This window comes from Ursus maritimus, unplaced genomic scaffold (assembly GCF_017311325.1).
Source record: "Ursus maritimus isolate PB19 unplaced genomic scaffold, ASM1731132v1 scaffold_27, whole genome shotgun sequence".
Taxonomy (NCBI): domain Eukaryota; kingdom Metazoa; phylum Chordata; class Mammalia; order Carnivora; family Ursidae; genus Ursus; species Ursus maritimus.
In genome coordinates this window covers 29,247,079-29,273,564 of record NW_024425230.1, presented here as the reverse complement: position 1 = coordinate 29,273,564, position 26,486 = coordinate 29,247,079, and the positions used below count along the sequence as shown (strand labels likewise).

At 52.2% G+C, this 26,486-nt stretch overlaps 1 protein-coding gene across 5 annotated transcripts; it reads left to right on the top strand.

Annotated features, from left to right (window-relative positions):
• Nucleotides 1-692: 692 nt before the first annotated feature.
• On the top strand, nucleotides 693-25,655 carry PPCDC (phosphopantothenoylcysteine decarboxylase). 5 transcript variants are annotated; one of them, XM_040642978.1, is made up of 7 exons: nucleotides 693-815; nucleotides 4,016-4,167; nucleotides 5,360-5,568; nucleotides 19,306-19,401; nucleotides 20,272-20,493; nucleotides 24,460-24,555; nucleotides 25,073-25,655. In XM_040642978.1, exons 2-7 carry the CDS (start codon nucleotides 4,107-4,109, stop codon nucleotides 25,076-25,078), a joined length of 690 nt encoding a protein of 229 aa, XP_040498912.1. In that variant the 5' UTR covers nucleotides 693-815; nucleotides 4,016-4,106; the 3' UTR covers nucleotides 25,079-25,655. The 5 variants fall into 5 exon arrangements, with proteins under 5 accessions (XP_040498912.1, XP_040498910.1, XP_008706683.1 ...); XM_040642976.1 differs by having other exon boundaries at nucleotides 694-815; nucleotides 24,460-24,628; XM_008708461.2 differs by having other exon boundaries at nucleotides 696-815; nucleotides 20,272-20,400; nucleotides 24,460-24,628.
• The last annotated feature ends 831 nt before the right edge of the window (nucleotides 25,656-26,486 follow it).

The following is a 26,486-nucleotide window of genomic DNA, read 5'->3' as shown; positions in this document are numbered from 1 at the left end:
GAAGGGGTTCTGAGTTGCCTGAGGAGGAAGTAGAAGACTGGATTAATGGGTGAGGGGTGGTTTGGTCCAGATGGTCGCTGCAGGCAAGGGCAAGGGTAGAACACAGAGGGCCCCCACCTCAGCTCTCACTGACGGAGACTGGCAGCAGATTGAGCAGCCTCAACAAACACAGGGCTTGTGGGGGTCTTGATGCTGGAGAATGAAGAAGGCAGCTAAGTGTACCCAGGATGCTTTCTCCTGCTGCTTTCCCTTTGCCAGTGCTGCGCCCTCCATTAGGATTGCTGTGCCAACACTTTATCTAAGCTTCTGGTCATCCTTTAAGATTCACCTTGAGTGACTCCTCTGAGAGGGCTTCCCTGCCTCTAGTCGTTTGATCCCTCTGCTTCCTCATGGAGGATCTTATTCTGTAATTTCCTGTCCCCCTGCTTGTCTCAAGAGCAGGGACTAGTCTGATTTAGCTCCGTATCCCGTGCATTTAAAACATAGGAGACGCTCGGCAAATGTTCAGTATGAAGTGCCCCAATGATGAGCAGTATGTGTGGGATGAGGGTGTGGGGGGAGGAGCTCCGACAATTGGACCAGACCCAGAAGAGGGCACCAGCACTACTAAGAACAGCAACCTGGTGTTAGTCACCGGATTCTCCCGAGTGGACTACAACTACCAGGAGGCAGAGAAATAGACTACAGCTCCCAGAAGGCTGCGCGACACGCAGGCAGCCGGGCGCCCTCGTGAGACTACGTGCTAAGCGGAAACAGCGGGAGGGGCGGCTGAAATATCGCGATATTTGGGGCTGCCCAAGACGCGCCAGGCGTGGGTGAGGAGTCTAAGGGTCCTCGGAGGCTGTGTCCTCTCTTCCCGGTGGTAGGGAGGCCCTGGGAGCTTCGCTGACTGTTGGTCCGCGGCTATTTTTCCGTGACCTCCCTTTACGCGCGCGTGTGTGTGAAGGCTGTGGGTCCGCATGGGTGTGTGACCTCAGTTTCCTTTCTGAGCCCGTGAAGCTCAGCTCGCCACTGTGGGTTGGCGACTGTGTCTGTGTGGGGACTGTCGAGCCTTTGGGACTGTACTTAGCTATCTGCCGGTGCATTTGGGGCCTCTTCCTGGCTCGAGTCTGGAGTGGAGGATTTGTGTCTGTGTGTTCCCACCCCTGCTTTCTGCTGCACTGCGGTTGTTCAGTGCTGTTTAAGCGAGTTTAAAAGGTGGCCCCATCAGTTCCCCTATTTTAAAAACTGGTAAAATAGAAAAAGGAAAGTCTTGGTATGTTGGAATTATATCCCCTAGATCCGCCTAAAAGTGCTGATGGTTTTTAAAAATTAGAATGAGGCTAAATATTGCTAGAGAAAAACTTCCTGCTGTCCTTTAGAGGCCTGTACCAGATGATAAGCAGGAGAGATTGCTATAAGTTGGGGACTTGGTGAATGTCTTGGGAGCAGGGTTTTTTCCTCCCAATCTCTCGCATGGCTGTAACTACCTTGCTAGTGGCCAGTGTGTGTGTGTAAATATACTTAGTTAATATATTATACAATATAAACAATACAATATATATAACATACGATATATATAATGCAGATATATATATATATATAATATGTGTAATATACCGTATAATATATGTATATATCCCCAGCCTGTGAGCTTGAGGAGGTGTGTCTAAATGGGATTTCAGAAGCTGCAAAGTCAGGCATGCCTGCCTCTAGTGAGAGAGAAGAGCAGTTTTAGCAGAATGCCAAGGCCTTGAACTCTCGAGTTTCTTGCCTTACTTTGGGGACAGGGATTTAAAGTGCCCTGTGGCCTTTTAATGTCTTTGGATTTGGGGGCAGGGTAACATTTTGGGGAGTTTGAATTGCTCATTATTAGGGGGGCAGAGTAAGAGTGTGTCGACTGGTGGGAGATAGGGCCAGAGCAAAACCCTGGGGCCAGGAGCGAGGGCTTTTGACCTTAGGCTAAAGATTGTAGGCTCTTATGGATCCTGGATCTCTGTTCTTCCAGCCCCCCATGTTCGGTTCTGCTTTGTCCTAGGCCCCAGTCCCTCACTGTTCTGTGTTGGGCAGTGTTTGTACTGTCTGGCCCTTTTTTTTAGCCCTGGTTCTGTGTGGCTCCACATGTGGCCCTATTGTGACTGGCAGGTATTCCTGAAACCTTTACTTAAATCTGCCCTAATTAAACTTATTAGAGGAGGTTTACACATCACAGGCTTGCCATAAGCAAGCTCTGGCTCTGCATTTTTTTTTTTTTTTTTTTGAGAGCGCGTGTGCATGAACAGGCAGGGGCGGGGCAGAAGGAGAGGGAGAGAGAGAATCTTAAGCAGAGTTCACACTCCGCGTGTAGCCTGATGCAGGAGCTCAATCTCACGACCCTGGGATCATGACCTGAGCTGAAACCAAAAGTCCCACACTTACCCTGTTGAGCCACCCAGGCGCCACTGTCTGGTCCTGTCTTTCTAAGGGATAGAGAACCTGCCATTTTTCTGGCTGTGGGTTACCTGCATGACTGGTGTCCTGGGAGCTTGAGGCTCAGTAATCATAGCCTTCAGCCCTTGTAACCTCTCTGTGTGCCAACTCTTTCTGCTGCTCAAGAGTTCCTATGAGTCCAGCAAAGCACAGAAAAATCAGGCACTATCTGCAGCTACCTTGGCTGTGCAAGTACATGGTTCTACCAGGAGCTGGCTGGATGAACAGACTTCCTGGTTTGGGATTTGATCTCTTTTGAGAGTAAACAAAGAACTGCCAGGTGTCACACTTCACAAGACTGTTAGGTTGAACCAATTTGACCTTGCTTTCAAATGTTGGTTAAATTATCCACTTTCTGTTACTCAAGTACATATGTCCCCCACCCCCAATACCCAATCCACACTCATTTTTCTCTAGAGGTAGGTAGGCTTTGGTCCTTAGCAAGTCTTGCTCAGCAGGCTAAGTAGTAAATCTTGGACTATACCACCTACTGTGGGGAAGTAATTGAAATCCCGAACATGGCTTCATGCTGTGTTTTTTTTTTTTTAAGATTTATTTATTAGAACATGAACAGGGGGAGGAGCAGAGGGAGAGGAACAGAGAATCCTCAAGCAGATTCCCTGCTGAGCGTGGAGCCTGACTCAGGGCTCGATCCCAGGACCCTGAGATCATGCCCTGAGCCAAAATCAAGTTGGCTGCTTAACCAGCTGACCCACCCAGGTGCCCCATGCCCTCAGTTTAATTGATTGCTTTCAGTAACCTCTTTCTTAGGAATGATATCAGCTTGATGTAGAGGAGGCTAGGGGCTGCAGAGATGAAGTTCAGCCTCTAGTTTGGCAGGAATTTCCCTGTCCTGGCACCAGTTAGCTGGAGCGGGACAGGGTCAGGGTTTGAGCTCTGGCAGGTAGGTTTCCCTGGAGAGTCAAGAATGTGCCTCCATCACCTACTGAGGGTGCTAATCAGCATGCTGATCTGGGAAGGGGCTGGCTTATAGGCCCTCTGGACCCTGCCAGTTGCTAACAGGACTCCCCAAGTCCTAGAGTAGATTCATTTCTGCTCTGGGCAAGCATGGTCCTGGCTGAGGCCCTGATGTAGAGCAGAGACAAACGGAGCTGGCAAACGGAACTTTGGGGGAGTCTTGCTCTAGGGAACTGGTCTGTGCTTAATTCCTGCTGATTGATCCCTGGGTCTGGGCCTCTGGGAGATCTTTCCAGGTAGGAGTGGAATAATAAATCCAGATAGGATCCTCAGCTCATGTGGTTGTGTGCCTGAGTCTTGAAGGCAAATACTGGGCAAAGAGGCCCTCGGGAACCAACGAGCCTCTGGAGTGAAGAGGAAGCCCCCGTGGGTGTGCAGCCACGGAGGTAGCCACTGGGTGATTCGCAGATAGCGTTCTTCTTGGCGTTTGCCTTGGTTTCCCCTTCCACTGCTGATTCTGCCCATTTTGAATGCATCTTCCAGGACTCTGGTACAGAGAGCCCTTACCGCTGTCTTTCATACATTGACTCAGAAGTTTCTACTGGAAGGAGCTTCAGAGATCACCTGGTCCTACCTCTGTATTTTTCAGATGAAGAGACAGGTCCAGGGAGGGAAGTACCCTGGGCCGAGGTCACACAGCAGCTCAGGAGCACAACCATGGACAGGACCCAGGGCTCCTGATGCACTTGCCGGGCTTCTGTGCCAGTGTCCTGTGCCCCACGCCCCACCCTGCTTCAGAAGGTACGGGTTATTATTCCTCCAGCAGAGTTTCAGGACCCATCAGGTGCCTGGCTGTTGGCGATTAGACCTGGTCACACATTGAGGGAGCTTGCTGGTGGCAGTGGTGGTGGGGAAGTGGGGAGGGAGAGGCAAGGAAACAAGGAACAAACGGAATCACTAATCACCAGACACGTGCATCCCAGAGAAGGGCCATCTCAAATGATTTCAGGTGTGACTCCTGTCTTCTCAACTCATTACAGATTCCCCAAAGGCAGAGGTGTGTCTTGCATAATTCCTTTGCCCAGTGCTAGATGTCATTGGCCCTCAGTGATTGTTGCTGATGGAGTGGGTACGTTTTGCTGACCCAGCTTGCAGAGTGTAGGTTTTGGTGTGTCCCTCAGCTGTATTATCTTGGTTACTCCTAGCAACATCTGAGGGCCAGAGGAAGAAACTAAGCAGCTGGTCCCATGGGGGTGGCCAGCATCCCCTTTATGCTTGTCTCTTCCTGGGCTTAGGTTTGTAGAGTGGTGTCCGGTTTGTTCTACAGGGGCCGTGACAGAAAGGCAAATGTCTCCACTCCGTGGGTCACCCAAGTCCTCCTATTACCTAGGGTTTACCACCTCTCAGGCATCCCTGAGCCCATCCCATCCTGCTACTCCCTTTAGTCAGTCCAGCCTCCTCTCATCTCCACGTCGAGGGCCCCCTCCACACTTGGCACCAGCACTGTCTTTCTAAAATGAAAACTCACCTTGCCCCTCACCGCCCTTGACACTGCCCTTGACCTGATTGCAACCTTACCTCCTGCCACCCTCTACCTCCCATCACACTTTAGCCTCACTCCTAAGCTGCTCCTTGGGCCCCAAACCTGCCACCCTCCTTAGGCCTCTTCACCTTTGTGAAATTATTCCTTCTTGCATGGTTATTTCCTTCTTTCTCTGGGAAATGTACTGGCCCTTCAGGACTCAAGCTCAGTGTCCTTTTTTGGGGTCTCTGACTTCCTCAGACTGTTACTCCTGGGCAGCCACAGCCCTCGGTACAGACCTTCTTCACAACACTGGGCCATATGACACAGTACCTGACCTTCTCATCAGATCGTATGTTCCCAGCCGCTGGGCCTGCTCACCCCTCAGTAACCCTGGGTTCTGGCCCAGGGTACTCAAGACACTTTGGTCGAACATATGAATGAAGTGGGTGCCCCTTATTCTGCTTTTAGATTTTAAGTCTTGGCAGAGCCTTGTGGAGGCCCGTCTTGGCAGGCTCCCGGGATTCGAAGCCATTAGAGCCCACATGGAATCCAGTGCCCCTTGTCCGGCTGCTGCACCCTTGGTGAAGAAACAGTTCCATGTTCTCGTGGGTGTCACTGGGAGTGTTGCCGCCCTGAAGTTGCCTCTTCTGGTGTCTAGGCTTTTGGACATTCCTGACGTGAGTATGCTTACTAGACAGCGTGGCAGTCTAATGGTGGAGAGCTGTCACTCCTGGGGCCAGCCCATTTTTATGCAGTGCACGGGGTTTTTTGTTAATGGTGGTGTTTGTGGAAGCCCTCTGTGTGCATTAGTGTGTAGGGGAAGCAGGAGACAGTCCAGTATAACCGGGAGCTAGACGAGAGGGTGTGGGCAGAGTGTGAGGGGAGACTGGGAAAGGAACGCTGTGCTGAATGGAGGGTGTGGGTTCCCCTCTGGTGACCCCAGTTCCCCGAGGTGCTGGTGTGGGAGGAGTGCCGGCGGGAGAAATGCAGCACATCTGCGGTGTCCCCTTGCTGCCTTGAGCGCCCCACCCCCACTTCGTCTTGAACACTGCGGCTCTGTTCTCCCTCCTCGTTAGACACCGTGGCTGTCCTGTCTGTCCAGATGCCCTGGAACGTCAGGGGTACCCCGTTGCCTGCGGCTCTGGTTTCAGACTTCTCCTTTAGGTGTTCAGAGATGCCTGGGGCCACCGCAGTGTATTGGGGGTGAGGGGCACCTCCATTTTGATCCGTTTTATATATTTATATATATTTTTATATATTGGGGTCCTGGGGCAGATTCTTCTTCGGGAAAAGTTCAAAGCTTTAAACAATTTGAAAGCCAGCAGGTACTGACCTCATTTCCTTGTCTGGTCTCCAAGGTCTGTTGAATTCCCACTGCCTACACTCCATCCTGGTGGCCTTTGCTTTGGCCTGGCCCCTGCCAGGCTGTGCTGCCCTCCTAGTCCTCTGCCTCTCTCAATTCTGCACAAACACTTTACAAGAAAGCCTTCCCGGCTTGCCTCAGCCCCTGTGGCATTGCTCCCTTCCTTTTAAAACTCATTTGATGAGGGGCACCTGGCTGGTTCAGTTGTTAGAGCATGCGACTCTTGATCTCCAGATTGTGAGTTCGAGCCCCACATTAGGCATAGAATTTACTTAAATAAAATACCTAGAAAAAAAAACCAAAACAAAACCCAACTCATTTGATGTATTATTTTTTAAAAAGATTTTATTTTTTTATTTGAGAGAGAGGGAGAAGCAGACTCCCCGCTGAGCAGAGAGCCCGATGCAGGGCTCGATCCTAGGACTCTGGGATCATGACTTGAGCCAAAGGCAGACGCTTAACTGACTGAGCCACCCAGGCGTCTTCATTTGATATATTGAAGAAGAACCTGAGATGGGCAGTAAAGTGGTAAAAACAGGTTTTATTCAGAGAAACTATCACAATAAAGGAAAAGAGACCTCAGCAGAGAACTGGGCTTGATTCCAAATACAACAGGGAAAAGTGGGGGTTTATAGGCAAGGAGCAGGTGGAGGGCCGTGGATGGAAAGTTACTAAGAGGAAATACCAGGAGTAAGGAGGGTTCTGGCTAAACTGTCCTGACAGGATTCTTGGTGCAGGCAGGCCAGGGTGATCAATCATCACGTGGGGGTTGTTGAGGGATGAGGAGCCTGATGAGATATCCAGGCTGATCAGATATCGAGAGTGGGGGGATTGTGGCCAAACCCACTTAACAGGAATCTTGCTCTTAAGGACCAGACCCCAGGATGGGCCCAGTCAAAAAAGTGGCGCAGAGGAGTCTGAGTAGAGTTTGGTCTGGGAGAGAATCTTGACCAAGGTGTGGGGAGTCATAGGTTGCCTTTGACATTGCTCATTACTTTGTTGGGTGCGCTGCTGGGGCCCAGGCTGTGCTTTTAAACCCTTATCTGCCCCGTACCTTACGCAGTGGCACAGGTGTGTGTACCCAGTGTATCCAGCAGGGGGCAGTGCTCACTTGCAGATGACTATGTCAGGGCTGACGGCAGGGGTGAGAAATTTTTTTTTTTCCCCTTGATTTCCACAAACTTCTACCCAGAAAGTCACCCCCTCACCCTACCCCTCATGCTGAGACAAGCAATGAAGCAGGCAGCCAGGGATGCCAGCCAGGCCAGAAGGGAGAAGGGAGGTGAGTCCCGTCGCTCCTGGCACTGGTGCTGCTGGGCAGTACCACGTGGCCTGTACCACCTGTGGCTTGCCCCCTCACCCCCATGGACCCAGAACCCTTGGTAGGAGCAGGCTCATTAGACCCGTGAGGATGGGAGGCTTGGAAAGGGTTGTTGCAGGATTGATAGCCGCTGTCCCCTTGGGAGGGAGGGAGCTATGCAGTTCCCTTTTCCCATAGCCCCAGAGCAAGTGAATTTCCGGACTGGGGGCGGGTGGGGGCAGGGCGTCCTATCCCAGGAAACAGATGGGCAGCCTCCGAGCTGGGGGAAATGGCAACTCCCCCGCTTCCTGCCGTCCCTTGCAGCCAGCACTTACAGGGGTGTGAGGAAAAGGTTGTGTGAAGTGGGGAGGCTCTCTAGCCCACCCCAGGCCCTGGCCCTCTCAGGGGGACAGGCCTTGTCTGGAACGGGAACTTGGCTCTCCCTCGCTGGCTGGAGTCAAGCTGAAAGGCAGCCAGAAGGGCACTGACCTAGGAGGGAGGACTCCAGGACTTAGTTTCTTGGAGCCTGCCTTTCTCATTTAGAATAAAGGTGATTACTGCCACCCATCCCCCCAGGCTCTTGTCGGGGCTTGGGGAGGGGACACAAATCAAAGTTTGTTGTCCTGCGCCAGCAGCTAGGCACAGCTCCTGGCACACAGAAACACTTAACAGTGTTTGTTTCCTGTCCTTCACCCTTTCCTTTCCCATTGTCATGTCCTTTGGGCCAGCCATGTGGTGGGGTTGTTGAGGTTGGCGAGACAGCCCAGTGGGACAAGCTGTGGGAGCCACTGTCCATCTGCTCCTGTGAAGGGGCCCGCTGCCCTCTCACTTCTTGGCCAGCTCATCCTGCAGGCAGAACAGCTCTCCAAGGAGCCTGGGTTTGCTTGCTGGAGTCCTTGTGAGGTGTTGGCAACCAGAGGGGGATCCTTGCTTGGCCCAATGCTGTGGCCTCCCCACATTCCCTGATGGTACTGATCTCCCCATTGCCCTCTTTTTGGGTCACCCCCAGGAGCAGTCTTTGTCCCTTGGAACGGTCCTTCTCAGCTCTTTGCCTACATCATGGATTCACATGCTTAGGGCTTTCCTGAGCTCCCTAGGCATTTCTAGATTTTGGCCAGCAGACAGGCAGCTGAAGTGTGGGCTGCAGGGAGCTGGGTGATTCTACAGTTCTGGCTCATAACCGCAGGTGTATCTCATTTTATTGCGCTTTGCAGATACTGAGTTTTCTTGCAAGTCTATTGGTACCATTTTTCCAACAGCATTTGCTCACTTTGTGTCACCTTTTGGTAATTCTCATAATATTTCAAACTTTTTGATTATTGTATTTCTTATGGTGATCTGTGATCGGTGATTACAACTTGCTGAAGGTTCAGATGTTGGTTAGCCTTTTTTTTTTTTTTTTTTTAGCAATAAACTGCTTTATTTTTTAAAGATTTATTTTTATTTATTTTAGAGAGGAAGGGGGAGGGGCAGAGGGGAAGAGTCTCAAGACCATGGGGCTGGATCTCACGATCCTGCTCACGACCAAGAGTTGCACGCTCAACCGACTGCACCACGCAGGGGCCCTGCAATTTTAATTAAGGTTTTGTTACAAGGGGGGAGGAAGAGGAAGGCATCCTCCAGCCTGAGAAGGCACTTTGAGACTGAAAAATGAGCCACTCCATACCACGACAGAAATTTAGTCAGGGGAGCTTGCCGGTGAGTGGGAGGGCAGGCAGGTTGGGTGGATGACGGTGCAGGCGCTGCGTGGCTACTCTCTGCTGAGTCCAGACCTCAGTGTCCAGCTTTTGTAGAGGGAAGGGCATTGCGATGAGATCAAAGAGTCATTCTCTAACGTGGTGCCGTCTGTGCCCCACTTGAGGGAAGGTCAGAACAAACCTTCCTGCATTCTGGTCAGGGCAGACGTTAACCACCACAGGGCCTGAAACACGTAGCCTGGAGGGAGGTCATTGCTCGGGCACGAACAAGATGGAGAGTCCACCATGGAGTCAGTGTTGTCAACACTCCTCCAGGTACATGTGTTGCTTTTTTTAGACATAATGCTATTGCACGTATCAGAGACTACAGTGTGGTATAAACGTGACTTTTATGTGTACTGGGTAACTGAAAAACTTATTTGTCTAGTTTTATTGTGATACTTGCTTTATTGCAGTGGTCTGGAACCAAACTCGCAATGTCCCAAGGTAGGCCTCTATTCCTGACTCACCAGTGTATCCAGGCATCCCAGGAGAGCCGCTGGCTAGAGCCAGACCAGGGAGACTGTGGAGGGGTGCTGGAGAGGGGTGGATTTGGCCTCATGATTCACACACCAGCAGTCAGGCAGAGTGGCCACTGCCAAGAATCCTGGGATACTTTCTGTGGTGGGGGGAGTTGGATGGTGGGGGCCAGTGGTACCTTAAGAGATGCAGCCGAGCATGGAGGATTTCTCATGCTGGGATTCTGGACAACTCAGGTCTTCTTTATGGCCTCAGTCTTCTTAGCCCTGCAATGAAGTGTGTATGGGGTACTAAAATGATCTGTCTCCAGGGCCTCTTCTGGCACTAGTGGGCGAAGATTCTAGAGGTGAGGGCAAAAAGGAATAGGGCCCGAAGGCAGCCCGAGAGAAGGTCCTGGGGTGCAGGAACATAACGGTGTTTACAGTTCCACAGTTGTCATGTAATTGGGTGGCAGTTCTGTCCAAGCACCCTCTCACTTGGGTGGAGAAGACGCCTCTCTAGCTTTTGCCGGGCAGGCGTCCTCAGGGCTGGAGCCAGCAGGGGATTTCTGAAGGTGTAGAAAGTCTCCCATTTGGGGAGCTGACAGGACAAGGTTAAGTTAGTTTCTTTCTTTTTCTTTCTCTTTCTTTCTTTCTTTCCTTCTTTCTTTCTTTCTTTCTTTCTTTCTTTCTTTCTTTCTTTCTTTCTCTTTCTTAAGATTTTATTTATTAGAGTGAGAGAGAGCACAAACATGGGGGAGGGATGGATGGAGAAGGAGAAGCAGACTCCCCACTGAACAGGGAGCTGACACAGGGCTTGATCCCAGGACCTTGAGATCATGACCTAAGTGGAAGGTAGATGCTTAACAGACTGAGCCACCCAGATGCCCCAAAGGTTAAGTTTCTAGAATGCTTGCCAGGACCTTCACCACTGTCAAGGGTAAGGGAAAGAAGATCCCACTCATATGCCGTATGAAGTAAATTCTGCTTCTCTGGAGGACCATTTGGCAATGTCTGGAGAGATAGAAAGTGTTCATAGCCCTTGATTCACCCATAGGACCGAGTCCTGTAGGGTACAGATTCACCATATTTCCAAGGATGTTCATTACAGCCCTGTTTATCACTTCAAAGAAAAACAAAACCAAAACTGGAAACAAAACGTCCAAGAATAAAGAGCGCTTCGGCGCACTTTGGGTCCAGCCTCATGATGGGTGAAAGCAGAGGTTCAGAAGAATGGCTGGATCTCGGTGTTGACGTGGGACGGTCGTTGACGTGGGACGGAAGTGAACGTGGTACAGGAGTTGGCAAACCGGGGCCCACAGGCCTAATCTGGTCTCGTTACCTGTTTTTGTATGGTCTGTGAGCTAAGAATGGTTTTTACATTTTTAAGTGATTGAAAAATTAAAAACAGAATATTTCGAGATAGATAAAATTACGTGAAATTCAAATTTCAGTGTCCATGACATTTTACTGGAACACAGCCATACGTTCATCTAAGTATTGCCCATGACTGCAGTCTTGCTACTAGAGTTGAGTAGTTGTGACAAAACTGAAAATAGTATCTGGCCCTTTAGAGAAAAAGTTTGCTGACCGCTTACATATTGTATGGTTCCTTTTATATGTTCACATATCTGAGTTCGGCCTACAGATTTTCCTCTGGAGGTATTCACTTTTGTGCAGAAATGGGGGCAGGAAGGGAGACTTGTGCTTTGTATCATTCTGTTCAATCTTCATTTTTTAACCTCTGTGTATATTTATTTTTAAAGTCAGTGGGACTCTTGGTGGGAAAATTATGGAACATTCTTTGTAACTTTATGCCTTTTTTTTTTTTTTTTTTTTTTTAATGCTTACTGAGAAAAGGAAGCAGGAGAAATGAGGCCTGGTTTGAGGTTTTCCTTTCTTTCTGGGCGGGGGCTGCCTGCTGGCCCTGTGGTCCTGTTGTGGAAATGGGTCCATTCAGCAGTACTGCTCTGAGACATTTATTTAGGTGGCTGCTGGTTTGGCCAGCCCCTTCCGTCCCTGAGAGTGGGCTCTGCGCTCTGCCTTTCGAGGTCCATTCTTAAGAATTTTCTCTAGCTGGGGAAGGGCACAGAGGGATTGGCAGCTCAGTCCTGCTCGAATGGCAGGAAGGGCTGTTGAGACCAGAACACCAGCTTCCCCAGGAGGCCCACTGGGAGGCTGATGGAGAATGGCTTTCCCCACAGAGCCTGGTGGGAAAGGGCAAGAGGGCTGGGATGGCATAGTGAGCTGGATGGGCCCCTGAAGGCCATGTGGTTTAAATGGCTCGGGGAAACCAGGGCCAGAGAAGGAAGGATTTGCCTGAAACCTGCCTGCCCGTCCCCCAGCCAGTTAGCTGGCAGAACTGGTGCTTGGGGCCAGGTTTCCTGACTCCTGTCAGCAAGTGAACTTGAGGAGCTCAGATCTGGAGCATAGGCATTCTCTGCTCAGGCTGACCATGGCTGTGAGGATGAGAATTCCCAGAACATTGTGGACTCTTACCTGGTCTGCCTTGCTTCATGGTCAAGGTCATATAAACCGTACCTACTTGCTAGACTGAGTCCTTGCTGAGGGCAGAGCTCCTATCTTACCAGCTGTGGCCCCCATGTATATGTAGGCTTAGTAAATGTTTGACAAGTCAAGACATCGGGTGCCTGGCTGGCTCAGTCAGTTAAGTGTCTGCCTTCGGCTAAGTTCATGGTCTCAGGGTCCTGGGATCAAGTCCCTCGCGGGGCTCCCTGCTCAGTGGGGAGTCTGCTTCTCCCCTTCCCTTTGCCCGGCACTCCCTGCCCCCCCCCCCCCGGCTTGTGCTCTCTCTCGCTCTCAAATAAGTAAATAAAATCTTTTTAAAAAAAGTCAAGACATCATTATGAACTGGAACATTATGAGTTGGGACACCCACTCAGCCAACCGGAACACCCTCAGGGATTCGTTAAGGAGGCTGTCTCCTTCACAGCTCCCCACCCTGTGTGCTAACTGCCCTGGGCACCAAGAGCCCTTTTTCCTAGAGTATACCCACCACCCCCATGCTCAGGTTCGTGTCAGCTTCTTGGCTGGTTCCCCGGCTCTGGGCACGGCCAGTGTCAACACTGGTCAGCTTACTGTCAGGGGCCTCTGCTGTGTGTGCCAGTCCAGAGGCCTGAGCCTCCACAGCTCTGGGTGCCTTGCCTTGTAGCAGCGTAAGTCATGGCAGGTGCTTCCTCTTAGAATCCTCAGCCTCCCGTGAAGCCTGCCCTACTAGAAACACCTGCTCTTTTCGGGCCACTCAGCTGGGGCTTCCAGCTGGGGCTCTCCTTTACTTGTATATGCCAGAGCTGTGCTATTTAATACAGTAGCCACTAGCCACATTTAAATTTAAATTATTGAAATGAAATAAAACCAGAACTTCAGTCCCTCAGTCACACCAGCCACACCTCAAATGTTCAGTAGCCACGTGGCCAGTGGTGCTGTACTGAATGGCACAGGTGTGACATGTTTCTGTCACTGCAGAGTTCTGTTGGATAACCCTGTAGAGAAGTGGTTCTCAACTCGAGCAGTTTTGCCTCCCAAGGGGACACTGGACTATGTTCAGGGACCTTTTTGGTTGTCAGACTTGAGCAGGGGGTGCTACTGGCTCCTGGTGATAGTAGGTAGAGGCCAGAGATAGGGTTGGAGGGGGAAATTCAGGCCATGGGATTTGTCTCATCCTAAGGCTGTGGAAGTGCTTCTCTCCAAGTCCCTTTGGTAGTTTGCCTCAGAGCCAGCCTGGGCCAGACTAGGCTTAAAAGTAGATGTGGAGGGGCGCCTGGGTGGCGCAGTCGTTAAGCGTCTGCCTTTGGCTCAGGGCGTGATCCCGGCGTTCTGGGATCGAGCCCCGCATCGGGCTCCTCTGCTCCTTTCTCCTCCCGCATCGGGAGCCTGCTTCTTCTCCTTCCACTCCCCCTGCCTGCTTCTTCTTCTCCCACTCCCCCTGCTTGTGTTCCCTCTCTCACTGCCGGTCTATCTCTGTCAAATAAATAAATAAAATCTTAAAAAAAAAAAAGTAGATGTGGAGGTATCACTCCCAAATCTGTTTGCATTTCCCCCTCCCTGACTCTCCAGGAACCCCAGATGGAATTGCTGATGTACCATCAGCAGAGAAAAGGAAACTAGACTTGCCTACTGGTTTCAGGAAGGAAACTCTTTAAATGCCAGGCAAATGCAGACAGCTTATATAATAAGTTGGTCACACCACACGAAGAAGTTCAGGTTTTAAATATTAGATATAAAAACTCTTGGCAGGGGTCTTAACCAGGGTACCAAGCACAGAGCTACCTTTCAGGAACCTGCCAGTGTGTGGGAGATTGTTTTAATCCCAGGGCTGCTTCTACCAGGAGCCATGAGGGGTATAAGAAAGCCAAGAAGGGTTCCTGCCCTTAGGTTTTTCTGCCCTGCTGGGGCTCCTTGGCATTTGCTAGGGGAAAGGTCAGGGTAAATGAGTGAGTAGTCTGAGTTATTTAATATCTCAGAAGGTAACACAACATGTCCTTTTTTTTTTTTTTTTTTTTTTTTTTTTTTTTTAAAGTGTGTGCAAACCTAGGGCCTAGTCCTTGGCTCCCAGGACATTTGGCAGATTGAATGAAAATGAAAGAACAAAGCCCATAGGGCTGATGAATGAGACCAAGTGACATCCCTCTAAAACCAGAAGAACGGGCTTGGCGTGCTGGACAGCATGAGGGGCAGGTCACTGCCAAGGAGAGGGAGCTGCTTCATGGGGTCAGGGGACGGGCATCGGGAAGGATTGGCTCATCACATACTCTTCACATTACTCTTGAGGTAAAGATATTGGCCCCAGGAAGCTCCCTGGAAGGGAAGCCAGAGGAGGATGGGCTTAGAGACTGGGGGGAGGAGCTCAGAGGGAAGAGTTCAGGCAGCACAGGGTGGGAGGCTCACCTGGATCCCTGGTTGGAACTCCCTAGGGCCCAGGGGAGGCTCAGGCCATGAGGGGGATGTAGGCAGAGCTGAGAGGGAGGAGGGAGCCCCAGAACAGGGCCATTACCAAACTGGGAATGTTTCTGACTAGCCCTAGGCACAGTCCCTCCTTTTGAGAACTGACAGGCAGTTTGGGAGTTAGGGAAAGTAGGGGAACTAGATCCTCAGGAAGTAGCTTTCTAGATTTCAGAATAGAGGATGAACTGGGGTATTCTTTTTTATTTTTTTTCTGCCCCTATCCTGAATTGGGTTATTCTTTTTTTTTTTTTTTAATGATTTTATTTATTTATTTGCTAGAGCACAAACGGGGGGAGCAGGAGGCAGAGGGAGAGGGAGAAGCAGGCTCCCCACCGTGGGGCTCAATCCCAACCTGAGCCGAAGGCAGATGCTTAACCAACTGAGCCACACAGGCTCCCCTGAACTGGGATATTCTTTTTTTTTTTTTTTTAAAGATTTTATTTATTTATTTGACAGAGATAGAGACAGCCAGCGAGAGAGGGAACACAAGCAGGGGGAGTGGGAGAGGAAGAAGCAGGCTCGCAGCAGAGGAGCCTGATGTGGGGCTCGATCCCATAACGCCGGGATCACGCCCTGAGCCGAAGGCAGACGCTTTAACGACTGAGCCACCCAGGCGCCCCTGAACTGGGATATTCTTAAGTAGCACATTGTTCACGGTGGTTGGGAAGCTGTTAGAGATGAAAAAAAGTGGTCCCCATGAGGAAAAGAAGGCAGTGTCCAGAAACCTCTATGTCTACCTGGGAAGCTCTCTGTTGAAGGAGATTGGAAAACAGTTAAATGGAAAGGAGGACATGTAACCAAAGGTGGAGGTAAGAGCGTGCCTCAGAGGCCACCAGGGTGAGCTGAAGCTCCCCTGACACTCAGGACGACCAACAAGGCTGTTACATATGTTTGGGAAAGGAAAAACGAAACAGGGCCTGGACTTGAAGGCCAGTGGTATAATATTAGGAGGGAACAGAAACGGGAGAGACTCTTATGTCCCATTTTGTTTCCATCTTTTGAGCTTGAGAAAGCAGGACAAAAGGTGATAGAAGGGACTTGAACCCAAGTTGGGTGATTGATCTCCTGAGCAAATTTCTGTCTGGTTGGTGGCCTACAGGATGGGTGGGAAATAGCAGAGGGCCTGGGGGCTAGAGATGACTAATGTCTCTTCATCAAAAAGGCAAATTACCATAGACGAAGTCTGTAAACCCTTAGAAAAGCTCTCAGAAAGTGGTTGTCCCTGGAGCTTGATCGGGCTCATTGGGAACAAGGCCTAACAATTTCCGTTTATTTTTTTGGACGTCAGCGTACTTCTGGATTGAAGTGAGGCCTTTAATAGAGTCTTAGGACATCCCCCTGGACCACCTGCTGGTGATGTCAGCATGTGTATAAGCAGTGAAAGATCCCACTTTGAAAGGGTTCATTCTTGATTCCTTTCTACCTCCCACCCCCACCCCGTGGACCTTAGGGAAGGGCTCTGCTCTTGACCTTGTTCTGTTCATGATTTGGTTCGTGTCTCGGGTGGGGGTGGGGGGTTCCTGATGGTGGTGCTGGCTAAGAGCAGGACTGAGATCTAAGGAGCTCTGTGGGCCACCTCTGGAAGGTGGAATTTACCAGTGAAGTGTGACAGGCTGCATCTGGGACCAGAAAAGTAGCTGTGCAGGCGCACAGGCTGGGGTTTGCGGCTTAGCAGCAACATGGTGAGAAGAACTCTCTTGAGCTTGCTGATTGCAAACCCCATCTATGTCAGCAGGAGGATGTGGCTTCCAGAAGAGGTGCTGTGGGCTCAGGCTTCACAGACACTCAGGGGGTGCCAGGGACGTGATGCTCCGGGTTCCCTGAGCCTGACCGAACGACAGCAGGCAGGTGGGAGAGATGCCTCCTGTCTCTGAGTTCTTCAGTTCTGGGAGATTCCATTCCATTTCTTTCGTGATTTTTCTCACCTCCGGTTTTCTGTTTTTCTTTCTGCAACTCAGGCAGGCTTTGGACCTCTTGAATTGATCTTCTGATTTTCTCATCTGTTTTTCTAACACTGTCCTTTTTATCTTTCTATTCTCTTTTCTGCAAGATTTCTTCTCTATTTATACTGAGTTTTTTTATTTCACTGTTTATAATTTTAATGTCCAAGAGTTCTTTTTTATTCCCTGAATGTTCATAAAAAAACATGAGCATCTTGTCTCATCTGATCTGCTTCCTTCTACTTCCTTCTGCTTCCATCTTCTAGAAATGTGTGGACATGTCTTACCTGCTGATTTCTGGGGTTGGTTGGTTTGTTCGTGTTTGATTTTATTTTATTATATTTTATTCCTCTTCTCTCCGTTCTTGGTTCATATTATTAAAAAAGAATCCCTTTTATTTTAGTGGGATTTTGGGAGAGAGCAGAATCGAATCTACCTTATTTAACTGAAAGTTTATTCTTTTACTTAACATTTATTTATCCTTTTTTTCCTTTTTTATAAAGATTTATTTATTTATTTGAGAAGAGAGAAATCATGGAGGAGGGGCAGAGGGAGAGGGAGAAGCACACTACCCACTGAGCAGGGAGCCTGATTTGGGGCTCGATCCCAGGACCCCAGGATCATGACCCGAGCCTAAGGCAGACACTTAACTGACTCAGCCACCCGCCGCCCCACCTTTTTTTTTTCTTAATGTTTTATTTTTAAGTAATCTCTACACCCAGTGTGGGGCTTGAACTCACAACCCCCAAGATCAAGAATCACACTCTCCACCAGCTGACCAGCCAGGAGCCCCAGTATATCCTTTTGTTTTAAATGTGTCTTTTCAGACACATTTTGATGTGATTGAGGGTTTTAAAAATCCAGTATGAGAGTCTGAATTTTGATCGGGGAATTTAGCTCAGTATATATTACTATAATTACTATTATGTTAGGGCTTCTACCATCTTACTTAATGCTTTCTACTTGTCATGTGTTCTCTCTGCTTTTTTTCCCCTTCTGATCCTTTATTGTGTAGCTTGGGTTTTCTGCTGGTTTGAAGGGTTCCCTCTTACCATCACCTGTCTTACCTTGCCACTGTGTTGTATCTTGAGAGTCTCAGCACTATCCTGCCTCCCTCTGCGCTCCCTGCCTATGCTGGTCCCATGTCATCTCCAGGCCTGAGTTCTGTGGAGAGAAGGCCGCCCTGTTCATCGGCCATCTTGTTCAGAGCTGTCCTGGAGGGGGCTCCAGTGCTCAGCGGGAGTTTGATTTAAATGACCTTTAAAAAGGTCACCGAGGTTTTGTGCAAGTTCTGGGGATGATAGATTCTAAGAGAGAGTGAGGGAGAGTGGACATGTCTGAGAGCTCTCTGGCAGACCTAGGAATAGGTCTTCTGAAATACTAGACCTTCTGAAATACCTCATTCTGCCCCATTGAGACATCTGCTCCCTGGTCCCAGCTTTCCTCTTACGTGCTGTGCGGAATGCTGTCGCTGTGGCAGGATAGGCAGGAAACAGAGAAGGAGGGGGGCCTCAGTGAGATGATAGGAAGAGATGGGGCTACTGTGAGTTGGCATGGGCACACCCTATCCCAAGAGGCAGCCGTGACGCAACACCACCATTATCAAGTAGGAATGTGGGCCCCAGAGTGCCAGAGTTTTTAGTTTTTCAAGAGAAGCCAGGAAGTTGGATTTTCTATGTGAAATCTCCCGATCTGTATATATTGGCTCAAAAATGTTTATAACCTCATACAGGCCAAGTAGCGTGTCTGCAGGCTGATCTGGCCTACATGCCACAGGGGATTCCTGTTCTAGCCAGTTCGCGATTCTGTCCTTGTCACCCTTGACTCTTCTGGCTCCTGGATAAATGTCCCCCAGAGATGTGATTTTCTGTGCCTGTCCCCTCCCAGCCACTTCTTCGGAGCTCATTTACTCTGCCAGCACGTTGGTTTAACACCTCATTTTACGAATGATGGCAGCTGGTCTCGAGCTGTCCACACTGCGGTGCGCTGTTTCTCGCAGCCATTTGCTCTGCTGAGCACCCTAACCGTCCCCCTGTTTGCATTATGATTACTTGTGAATGAGGAGTGTGAAGGTAAACTTTATTCTTGCCCCACGAGTGTAGGGCACGCAGGTTGGTTTTTCCTGGAGTCCGCAATGAGAGCCCACGAGGCCTTGTTCCTAGAAGTACGAGAGGGGACTCTGCCTTGTTTTCTTGCTGGGGCCTGGATGCAGCCACCGCGTGCCGGGCCCCAGTGCCAGTGCGTCGGCCTGCAGAGGGCAGGGTTGCGGTGTGGATTAGAGCTCAGGACCTGCGAGCCTCTGCGGGGTGGCCCCTCTTGGCCTGCATGCCTTCCTGTCTGCCTCTGCCTCCCGGCCTGAGCGGCAGGAGCCTGCAGCTTTATATGCACTGGCCAGTTGGTGACTCATTCCTCAGCAGCCCCTCAGATAGGGAAGTGAAACGGCCACATCTGGTGGGGCCTGACCTTTGGGTGACATCGGAAGTAGCTATGCAAACATGGGGCTCACTGCCGAGGAGGGAGAAGTCTTTTCCACAGCCAGGCTGTGAAGAAAGCACTTGCCTTGCCTGGCCCCGTGTGGCCTCCAGGCCGGTGGCTCTGCTAACAGTTTCCTTTTCCTCTCCCTCCCTGTCTCCATTTTTTTCTCGGTGACAGCTGGAAGTAGCAGTGGTCACAACTGAGAGAGCCAAACACTTCTACAGCCCCCAGGACGTTCCTGTCACTCTCTACAGCGATGCTGATGAATGGGAGGTCAGTGCGTGGGGGCCCCAGGGCTGAGCTCCATCGTGTTTCTACCAACAGGACAGGAGTGTCCTCCCTGCAGCCTATGGTCCTGGAGGCCAGAGCACATGGGCCAGGCTCAAGTCAGTGGTCAGGGCCCTCTGGGCAGAGGCAATGAGGAAAACATCTGTCTAGCTTCTGGCCCGCGGGAGGCCCGAAGTCTCCTCCCACCCCAGGCAGAGCTCAGCCCTGGCCCGGTGCCTCAGGTTGAGTGTCCTTGTACTTATCTGGGCTGATGAAACCACAGAGGAGCTCTGTTCCCACCACCCTTGTCCACGTGGCTCCGAGTGTCAGGGCCGTCGAGAGCGCCTCGCTTCCCACGGCCGCTGGGCTCTGCTTCTGCTCTCCCGCAGAGGGGCAGGCACCGGCCGATCACCAGACGTCGAGTGTGGGCCTCACAGGGGTGCCCTGCCAGGCATTTTTAAACATTCTCAGCCTAGAACATTTCTGGCTGGCCTGTCTTCTCCACCCCACCCCCTCCATTCTCGCCGCCCCAGAGCCCTTCCACTGGCTTGGACAACCCAAGCATCCGCCTCAAGCAGACAGGCCAGGAGTTCCCTGCCAGATGTCAGTTCTCTTGAAAACCAAACCATAAAGGGAATAGCTTGGAGAGACAAGGGGCGTTTGTTTCCTCAGGCCTGGTTTCTCTCAGGCTGTTGGCTCCGTGGCCAGTGCTCACCAGCTTCGCTGTGAGAGGGAACAGCCGGGGACTTGGGCAGGGGCTGCTCAGGTGGTCTCCCTCGGTTTCTGACTTAGGTATACCTGGCCCGCGTTGCCCCTGCCTCCCTCCGCCCTGAGAGAGTAGCCAGCTTAATGACCCCATTTCTTTCCCTCTGCCAGATGTGGAGGTGCCGATCGGACCCCGTTCTCCACATTGACCTGCGGAGGTGGGCCGACCTCATGCTGGTGGCTCCCCTTGATGCCAACACCCTGGGGAAGGTGGCCAGTGGCATATGTGACAACTTGCTTGTGAGTGACTCTGCCCTCCTCTCTCCCTGGCCTCACTCCCGGTTTGCTGAGCTGCAGACTGCCTTTGTAGGGGGTTCTTGCCTTGGAATTCTGGTAGGCTGATTTGCCCTGAACACCGTCCCCCTGGGCCCCCTCCCCTCCACCTGGTGTCGCCTGTGTTCAGGCCAGTGGACTCAGCGTGTGTGTGCTCTCGGAGGGCGTCCACCTCTCACCTGCCCCCTGACACTCAGCTCCTCTCCCTCTGTCCCTCATTCATGGGCTGCCCTCCATGTGCTTTTCTTTTTTTTTTTTTTTTTTTTTTTTTTTTTTTCAGGCTCTTAGAGGAGGAGCCTGATGTGGGGCTCGATCCCAGAACGCCGGGATCACGCCCTGAGCCGAAGGCAGACGCTTAACCGCTGTGCCACCCAGGCGCCCCTCCATGTGCTTTTCCATTGGTCTCCCTGCCCCGCCCCGCTGCCTGCCCCCTAGCCCTGCCTTCTCCCCGGGATCTGGATATCCACATGGGCGATCTGATAAGAGTGTTTACTTCCTCATGGATCTCCTGTGCACACTTATCTCTCCTGTAGCATTGGCCACAAGGCAGAAATGCGGTTTTCCTGTGTGTTAGGGAAAGCTTAGAGGGGAAGGGAGGAGAAAGACTGGGTGAGAGGTGCCAGCTGATGGCTGGTGGAGGAGAGGAACAGAAGTCCAGCTGCACAAAGTGGGGATTGTCCTCGGCGTAAGCTCCCTCTGTCCTAAAGGCCTCATTGATACGACCCTCCTGGGAAGAGCTAGGTGTATGATCTCTCCTCCCTCCCTCTCCATTATTACCCCACATCCGTCATGCATCGAGCATTTCCCTAACATGAACCGGGCGCCATGCTGAGGGACACACGGGACATGGGGAGCTCACAGTCTGGAAGGAGAGGGGTTTTGGTTACCCACGCAGGTGAGAAGGGAGTATGCTCTGGTGTGTGGTACAGTCTTCAGTGACCCCAGTCCCTCCTATGTGCTGGGCATATAGTAAGTGTTCAATAAATACTGTACGTACGAGGTCATTAGTCACTCTACTTCGGCAAAGAGCAAGGAGATTTTCAGAGTTTAATAGGATGAAGAAGTGAATAATGAAGCTGAGTCAAAATGTTGGGGGGTCAGATAGGAGGTTAGTCTCCTTACATACTAATTGATGGGTACATAAGGCACTTCTCGAAGAATCTGCTAGTGATTGAAGCATCATTTGAATAAGAGCACAGGGTGACCAGAAGAAGGGTGACACACCGATTAGTAGCCAGGAGCAGGGGTAGAAGAGTACAGAGAAGAGCGGGCCTGGGGGTGGTGGTATTCCGAAGGCTTCCCAGTGAGGCTGGTGCGTGGCTGACCGGACAGTTGGAGCATGTGAGGCTCCTGGCCACTTGCACCTCTGTAGGCCTGAGTGGTGTGTGACCTGCACCCCCCAGCAGATCTCCAGGCTTCCCACCGGCTGGTCAGTCAGCACCAGCTGATGTGATGGAGCACACTGACCTCTAGGAGGTGTGCCCCAGGCTGGGCTGGCTCTTGGAGGGCTCCCTTCTGCCCCTGCAAAGCTCTGCTGCCCCTTTTCCTTCAGAGCTGCCCCCACCCCCTGAAATCTTCAGGGTTCCCTCCTGAGTTGGCTGAGCAGTGGAATATGTTCCTAGGACCAGTCCCCAGGCCGTTTGCCTCAAAAGGTTTCACTTGAAGGTGGAAATATTTTAAGGAATTACAAATCTCATATTAAATTTAATTAATTAATTTATTTATTTATTTATTAGAGTGAACGAGAGAGAGCAGGAGTGAGGGGAGTGGCAGAGGGAGAGAGAGAAGCAGATTCCCCGCTGAACGGGAGCCCAACATGGGGCTCGATCCTGGGACTCTAGGATCATGACCTGAGCCAAAGGCAGACACTTAACCGACTGAGCCACCCAGGCGCCCCTCTCATAAAGTTTAAGATGTCGTCATCCTTGCTCTGTGGCTCTATCCTCACTCAAAAGATGTTTTGTCCTTTTATCCCAGGAAAGATCGCCCTGCTGCCCCCTTCCTTCAGATGCCCCTCTCCAGTGTCCCGAACTTGGGTACCGGTAGAGCGGCGTGCTAGGTGTGAGCCTGTGCGCCAGGCCGCTGGGCCCTTGGCCTGCGTGAGGTGCGTCTCCGTCCGCCCTCTGGCCCACTCGGGCCCTGGCCCCTTCTTTGTGCGAAATAGCCAAGCAGAGGGGCGCCTGGCGGGCTTAGTTGGTAGAGCATGCAACTCTTGATCTTGGAGTCGTGAGTTTGAGCCCCACATTGGGTGTGGAGATTACTTAAAAAATAGCCTAGTGGAACCAGAAAGAGGAGTGACTTTCCTGGGTCACCAGTCTAGCTGGGAGCTGGTCTCCTGATCGGGATCTAGGCCTCCTCTCCACCCAGGCAGTTTCCCAGGGGCAGAGCTTGAGGTTCTGAACAGAGCATTGACCAGACAGACGTGACCGTGGGAACTGATGCCTCCTCTCCTCCCTCCCGCTGCCAGAAGGTTCAGAGGAGCTGTGGTTTGTCTGGGAAGGGCTGAGCTGCAAGGTGAGCAGGGAAGAGCTACGGAGGCATGGGACATGGGGGTACTGGGTTTGTCCTCCGGTTGTTGGTGTGCTTTGCTTTGAAGACGCTTAGAAACCCCAGGCCAGCCCCCACCACGCTCCACACACAGTCAGGGGGCTCTTCTAGGTATGTTCGTGACTTGTACAGAAGCGTCAGGTGGCACGGGGCCAAGAGGAAGTGTGACTGAAACTGTCCACTCAGCCTGGTTGCCACATTGAGAGGAGTTGGTGGGAAGCAGACGCTGGCGTCTGGGCCTACCCAAGCAGCCAGGTCCTGAGGCTGTGTGCTGTCCCGCTTCCTTCCTGTCCCCAGGAGAGGGCAGGGGCACCGAGAGGGGCGGGCATCGACTCTAGCCTGTTCACGGCATTGTTTTCGGGACTCGCCCCTCTCTTCCCAATTGGGCTGAGGGGATGTGCTGACCTTTGTCGCCCCAAGGGACCCGCAGCTGGGGAGGAGGTGCCGGAGCCGTCAGGGCACAGGGGAGCACCCTCCTGGGGGCCCCAGGGTTTATTTCTTCCCCAGGCAGCCCCTGGCCCATGGAGCCTGTGCCCGTAGTAGTCCTAGGAGCTACTCTTTCGGGAGCCTGTCCTTGATGCCAGGCCCTTGTGAAGAGCTTGAAGCATTTCCAGCCTCCGTCCTTACAACCGTCCAGTGAGGGCGGCTTTTGCAGAGAGGAAGCTAAGACTCCCGACATGAAATTACTCCTCCAAGTTCTCACGGCTAGAAGTACGAGTAGATAGCACAGGCGGGATTTGAACCCGGGTCTATGTGATTTCACAACCCGCTGGGCGGGTGGGTCCCTTTCACAGCTCCTCTGGTGTGTGACTTGGTGGGATGGCCTGGAACTCGGGAGGTGGTGAGGCTGTGTGGGGCGGTGGAAACCCCCCGGGGTGGTGCGCAGAGCTTTATGCCCTGGGTCATCGTCTCCACGGGGTCTTGGGGAGTCACTTTTCCCGTCTGCGGCACGGACAGCACCTTCTTTACAGGGCTGCCGTGAGGTGCGTGGGATACTGTGTAGGAGAGGGTTTTTGTCATGTGGAAGGTGTTCTCACCGCCATGCTTTAGTCGGCCTCAAAGTAGAGCCGGTGTTGGGGTGGATGGGCCCTACCCGGTGAGTGGTCTGGGCTTTTGCTTTGGGGGTAACTGCGGAGCTTGACTTCTGCTCCCCTGGCTGGCTTCTCCCACAGTGGAGAAGCCTCGTGCTTTGGCTCGGAGAGAGCTTTCTGCACAGGAGTGGGGGGCTCTGCATGGAGGTGGCTGGGCCATTGTGAGTGTCGGTGGACGACCTCCTATGTGTCAGGCCCTGTGCTGGCACCTGTGGGGAGGTGGAGAGGCTGAGGAGACACGAGACAGGGGGACACGGACAAGTCACACCCAGTCATCCCAAACCCTCTGGCTGTGACAGAGGAAGGTGGGTAGGATCTGGGAGCGCTGGGGAGGGGTGGCGGGCAGAGCAGCAGGCACTCACCTGCCCCACCCCTCCCTTCCTCACAGACCTGTGTCATCCGGGCTTGGGACAGCCGCAAGCCCCTGCTTTTCTGCCCAGCGATGAACACCGTCATGTGGGAGCACCCCATCACCGCGCAGCAGGTGGGCCAGCTCAAGGCCTTTGGCTATGTCGAGATACCTTGTGTGGCCAAGAAGTTGGTGTGTGGAGACCAAGGTGGGCATCTGGCCAGGCTCATAGCCCATCCCCACAGCCCAGGGTCACAGAAGGGCTCAGCTCTGGGGTCCGATCTGGGTCCGCATCCCAGCCTGTTTGACCTCAGGCAAAACCGTTCTCTGGGCTCCGTTTTCTCGTCTGGGAAATGGAAGTCATAATTCCTCTCAGAGTTGGTAGGATTAAACGAGATAGTGTACATGCAGTGCCTGGTGTCCCTGGCACTCAGCCCGTGTATGGTTCATGATGGCTGCTGTGACTGTTCCTAGGGCCTGACCTGGGGGTGCCTTGGAAGGGATTTGATGGGTCTGGCTCCTGCCGACATGGTCCTGGCCTTCAAGGCTCAGTTGAGCTTTGGGTGGAGCCCTCAGGGGAGCATTGAGCAGGGTGGGTAAGGGCTGGGCCCCTGCCTCAGTCTGCAGGCCACAGCAGAACCTTGCTCCCTAGGTCTAGGGGCCATGGCTGAGGTGAGCACCATTGTGGACAAAGTGAAAGAAGTCCTCTTCCAGTGTGGTGGCTCTCAGCAGAGTTGAACCCAGGATTTCTGTCGTGTGTGTCCCTCTGCACTCAGCGTGTTTTCAGGCCAAGTCTATGAGGAAGGTGGACTTTGGCAAAATAATGGTGAAGACTTCTGCATTTACTGGGGAGGGGTCTGGCCTGGGCCTGCTCCAGAGCCTCCTTGGGGCCTGACTTGCCTCAGGTTCAATTAGACCAAAGGCCCAGGTCCCAACTTCTTTCCGGCTAAGAGATGCCTGCTTTCCAGAACCCTCCTCACCTTTCCCTGGGATTGGCACAGCAGGCTGCTGTATGTCCCTGTGCTCTGGGAGGGGGACTGAGGGATGACGGAGAAACCTTGATTCTCCCTGGTGCCTGGGAGCCACTTCAGCTCCTTGGTGGACTGCCCGGACACCGTGCAGGGTCAGAGAAGCCTGTGACTGGCAAGACGCCGGGATTCTCTGTAGACCATGCTGGGAGATCGAGGGCACTGGGGAATAAGGGGGCACTGGTGAATAAAGAAGAGTGACTTTTAGGAGTCTGTGTCCTTCCTTTACCTCTGTCTGTGGTCTCGGAGATCAGGGGCATTGCTTGGTGTGGCTGGGGAAGGGTTGGGGCTGACAACTGACCGGCGTGTCTTCCTGCCAGTCTCCCATGGTGGGTAAGGGCAGAGGGCCCTGAAGCCAGAGAGACCCTAGCTCAAGTCCCAGCTCGGCCATGTGCTCGCAGTGGGACCATGGTTCAGGGCTCGGCCTTTCTGACTCTCGCTTTCCTCATCTTGACGATCCTGCCCTCACGGAGTTGAGAGGATTGAATGAGGTTACGTATGCGAGATACCCGCCTCCCTGCCTCTTACATGGTAGGTGCCCACGACAGGGAAGTTAAAGCTAGATATGTATTCATACCAGTGAGCTTTGCTAACATTTGCTGAAATAGACCCTCTCATTTTGGGAAAAGTAAAATCCCCAGCCCTAAGCTGACGTGGCCTTTATGCAAATGACAGGCGCACAGCCACCGGGGTTGGAACCTGCCCTGGAACCTAGGCCCCTTGCTTCCCGATGTCTTCATCAGCTTTGCTGCACCTGAGCCTCCGACCTGGGTTTCTGAGCCTCCCCTCTGACCCCACCCAACGCACGCAGGAATGGGGAGGTAGACTCCAGAGAGAACCGCGTTCTGCCCTAGAAACCTCCCCCACCCTGCCTTTGACCTAATTGCTGTTTGGTGGCTGTAGTGGGGAGGGGCTTGTGTGCCCGTTGGCCGCTGAGGCTGGGGCTGGCTTCCTGCCTTCCAGGCCAGGGGTGCGTGGGCACTGCATGCATGCCCCTGGACCACTGAGGGTAGAGGTTACCTTTGAGGGGCACAGTAA